General features: G+C 34.9%; 1 protein-coding gene across 1 annotated transcript in view; it reads left to right on the top strand.

The window, feature by feature from the left end:
* Window positions 1-4,722, top strand: part of LOC107630152 (electron transfer flavoprotein subunit alpha, mitochondrial) — a gene marked incomplete in the record, with an annotated part of 5,896 nt that overhangs the window by 646 nt on the left and 528 nt on the right. Inside the window, 5 exon segments of the mRNA XM_016333215.2 lie at window positions 1,335-1,546; window positions 2,848-3,008; window positions 3,275-3,433; window positions 3,557-3,609; window positions 4,663-4,722. Of these exon segments, the coding sequence (XP_016188701.1) occupies window positions 1,335-1,546; window positions 2,848-3,008; window positions 3,275-3,433; window positions 3,557-3,609; window positions 4,663-4,722 (645 nt within the window).

Below are 4,722 nucleotides of genomic sequence, written 5' to 3'. Positions count from 1 at the left end.
CTTCTTCAGATATGGTGGAAAAATCCTATAAACTAGGCGATTTGACTTCTTGAACTTAATTACCAAATTATAGTACTAACCTCACAGTTATGCTAATCCAGTTTCTGAGTTTTGAATCATAGGGTTTTAGTTCCTTTGACCAGTAGTTAGTTGAAGGGGTTATCGGCATTTCAGATTGATGTATTCTTTTCATCCTTCTATCGCCAAATTTTGAAAATTTTGGTTTTGAGATTACCCTAAATTGATATTAGAGTAAACACCTAATTTGGTTTAGGATTTTAGATCACACACTTTAGTCTACAACAAATTTTTATTCTCTATCCTTGAGAATAACTCTCATTGGACATATTGGTCCTTGAGTCATTTTTAATCAATTTTTTAATATGCATGTTGAACAAAGTAAGCCTCTAACGAATTTTATTATAAGACAATTAGGTGCTCAAAAAATACATTCTAAGACAAACTAGTTCCCCTTCAAAACTACACAAAGACTAGTCCGTACGACAGAAGTAATTTTTGAGAATTTTTAGAGAATAAGAATTTGTTGGGTACCAAAGTGTCTGATATGAAATTCCTTAGGTTGTGTTTGGAAGGGAGACTAAATTAAGTTTTTGTATTGTGTTTGGTGGAAAATATACTGGACTGAGACACTGAGTTATGTCTCAGTATCATGTTTGGTTAAAGATAAATATGGAGACTAAGAGGTCGATTTGGAATTTGAAAAGTTAAATGAGGGTATTTTTAAAAAGAAATATTATTAAAGCTTCAGTCCGTCTCCAGAAATTTCAGTCCATTTTGTCCCCACTTTTTGGAAGTATTGATGGGATTGAAATTTTGTGTCTCAAGACTGAAATTTTAGTCCCAATCTCTGGTCCCCAAACACAATACTCAGTCCCTGTCCCTAGTCTTGGTCGCAGTCCCAGGAAACAAGCGCAGCCTTAGGGATCAATTTGGATGTTTATTCTTGATATTATAATTGGTATTGTTTAGATTTAGATTTGGGGAAATCAGCATATATTGTTCTTTGTTGCAAATATTTAAATGGCTGGTATTATGTTTTGATAAAAGAAAAAAGTTCTGTTAGATAGTCAACAACCAACATAAAAGTTTGTGGAATCTTCATGATGTTGATTGCCGATTGGATGGTTTATAATACGACGGTATGATCTTATTTGATCCATGGAGCCAACTCCGCACTGAGAAGAGGCTAAGTTGTACTAATGCTTTTGATATATGGGTGTTCATATCTTAGTGCATAGAGCATTTGCCTTGAAGAAGATTGGATAGACTTCAGGATTTTGATTATTGTTTTGGGAGTGCAACTTGTGGTGCAGGTGCTCATAGCAGATTCAGAAAAATTCAAGAACCCTCTGGCAGAACCATGGGCAAAACTAGTCCATTTAGTCCAGCAGCAAGGGGGTTATTCTCATATAATTGCTGCTTCAAATTCTTTTGGCAAAAATATCATGCCCCGTGCAGCTGCCCTTTTAGACGTTTCTCCAATTACTGATGTTACTGGAATTTCCGATGCACAGACTTTTGTGAGGTACATTTTTGTTGTGTTTTCATTTTAATATTTACACCACTTTCTGTTTATTGCATCATTCTATGCTGATCAAATATGAAAAAGGATCATGATTCAGCACTACTGTTGGATAATCATGTATTTGCTTTGTAACATGGAATGGAATTGTTACCTTTACTGTATATTCCATGCCCTTGTATGTTTGCACATTCGTCAAATCCCTCAAAAGGGTATTGTTTGTGCTATTGACATTTGATAAATTAAGCTATTGTAATGAGAGAGGCATAATAGCTACAGAAGATTCTGGTCTTCTCCTTGCGGTAACACTAGGTTCTTATTGTCGATCGACAGCAGATCTCCTTGTTTTGCAGAAGAAACTGTTTTATTTGTTTTAATTACAGTCTATTAGTTTAAGGCTTTCAGAGTCTTAATGCTAAAATGCCGTAGATGCATTATTTTCTTAATCATCATTGCTATCTTATTTTATGAATCATTGGGAAGATTGAGTGTTCAAAGTTTATAGAAATGCCTGGAAAATCATGAACAGATATTCTTCTACGCTGTCCTTAGCTATGAACTAAGGCATGTTCTAGTTTGTCCAGAATTTTAGTATTATACAAGCTTTTCTTCAACTCAATTTCTTTTATTTATTTATTTATTTTCTTTCTTCTTAGCTTATGTACTTATTTTTTACAAGAACTTATTTGTACTTGCAGATCTAGTAATAATATTGAATCCATAGTAAACAAAAACCTTTAAAACTGTATTATCTCATGATTTAAGAGTTCAGATTTTAGGAAGTTAATGCTATTAAAGCATATTTGCCATTGCCGGCTTCTGGCTTTGGATAATAAGACATCAAAACATACGTGAATGCATGATAGTCGTGGTTTTAGATGAGAAACCAAAGTGATATACTGGTATAATGGACACGGTGTTCATGGATATATAGGAATATGTTTTAGTGCTTGCTTAAGGCTTCCTATAGAAAGATTTAGTGTAGAAATAGAGAAATTCTAGACATGAATGGTTTGGAAAGGACATGAATCAAATTTAATCTTTTCATGAGTTAGTATTTGTCTAACTCTCTTTCTGCTATTGCTGTTGTTGACCTCCTTACCTATGCTTATTCTTAAAACTAGTTTGCACATGGTAGGATATATTAAAGAGGCCAATAAAAATAGAATTGTATTTTTTGTGTATGTAAGTGTGTTGTTTTACTTGCTAATTTAATAGTAGTGTTTGTATTTGTTATTCATCCATCTATCATCAAATGTTGGTTTTTTCATCTGACTGAAAGTAAGATTTTAACTTCATCTCAGGCCAATATATGCTGGAAATGCACTTTGTACTGTCCGCTATACGGGTTCCAATCCTTGTATACTGACGATTAGATCCACATCTTTTCCTATTCCCCAGAAATCAAATGACTCAAAAGCTGAGGCTTCAATATCCCAGGTCAACCTTTCGAACTTCGATGAAGGTTTGTTTCCCTGTTTAGGATGCATGGACATTTTGTTTTATGGAAAATTGAAAAAGCAAGATTGGGAATACAGTACTCCGTCGTTATTCATCTGCTGACTATATAGGTATTGGTCGGATGCTTCAAGAGCACTGGATCAACTGTATCAGGGATATTGTCCACAGCCATTTAAATCTATTTGATCTTTTACAACCCTATCAGATTTTGATATTTAATTGTATCCCTTATGGTGAGATGAGCTTTAATTATTTTCTTTTGGATTTCAGCAGATCTGAACAAGTCTAGATATATATATCAAACTTCTCAGGATGATGAAGGACCAGATCTTGGAAATGCACGGGTTGTAATTACCGGTGGCCGAGCACTAAAGAATGCTGAGAACTTTAAATTGATAGAAAATTTGGCCAAGAAACTTGGTGGTGCTGGTATTATACTATTATTATTCTCTATATACTTCTATTATGGTACTTTTTATTGGATATTCTCCTTTAGTTTAAAATCGCTTCGTCATTGCCAATCCTAAATATGCTTTGTTCCATCTTGTGCAGTTGGTGCCACACGTGCAGCTGTTGATGCAGGGTTTGTCCCAAATGACCTTCAGGTGACAATTTTACTTCCTTTTAGATTTAAACTATGTTTGGTATGACCAAATTTGTAATTGAAGTTTGTTATTACGATCCTAATTTTCATACGTCTCTGTGTAAATGAGATGTGCTTTTGAAGGAATTTAAGAGTAGAAGATTGAGACTACAAGCCTGCATTGTAAGAAAGAGGAATAGGAAGTTCTTATTGAAATATTGCTCGTGGAAAAATTGTGTTTTATTGACATGGATTCTACTGGAGAAGGCTTTCAAGGCTACAATTAGGAGAGTGGACTAGATGGATTGTAGTCCCATAACTAGAACTAAAATGAGACCTAATAAAATGATTGAAATATAGTGGTTAAGTCATGGATATGCCTACAAAGGAACACTGGTATCACTTGATCCATGTAGCTGGCTCCACGCAGTGAGGCTAGGCGTACTAGTTTTTGTATTGATATTGATTCTCTCAGTTGTCACAAACAGTGATTCACTGATCCAGTAAGGGTTAATGCTCCTCAAAACTATTCAACTCTCCAAGACACACCAAAAAATGTTGAGACACCTTTCCCTTTCACAACCTCCTTTTTTTTCATTGTCTAATTTGTAAACCCTCTAACTATCACTGTCAATCCCACTAACAGGTGCTTCTCCCCTTTTCATGGAGGCACGTTTCCGACCCTTTTACTAATCTCTCTTCTCACTTTTGTAATGATGGCTCTATCCTACCAAACACATTAAAAGGCCGTGAATATTCTTTCATTTTGTCTACCAGGCACCAGCAGTCTTTTATTAATCTCATGTTATCTTTTGCTAGTTATAGACTCTTAGCATTTTTCAAAATATCTTGTCAAATATTAACATCAGATAGTTGAAGCTGCTGTTTTAACGTGATGTATAAAATAGCAGCAACAAGTTTCCTAGTTTCCTAACTTGCAATTCAATATCTATGTAATGATATGTCTTTTGGAGGATTTGGATTCCTATGTGGTTTCCTTTGCATTAAATCTCAATGGTCATAGCAACTTTGTCATCAATGCATGGACTAATAGCTATGGGAATGTAACATGTAGGTAGGGCAAACTGGGAAGATTGTTGCCCCTGAACTCTACATGGCTTTCGGTGTATCCGGA

Source organism: Arachis ipaensis, chromosome B03, assembly GCF_000816755.2.
Source record: "Arachis ipaensis cultivar K30076 chromosome B03, Araip1.1, whole genome shotgun sequence".
Lineage (NCBI taxonomy): Eukaryota > Viridiplantae > Streptophyta > Magnoliopsida > Fabales > Fabaceae > Arachis > Arachis ipaensis.
Note: the sequence above shows the minus strand (reverse complement) of the source record. Positions and strands in the feature narration are given on the sequence as shown.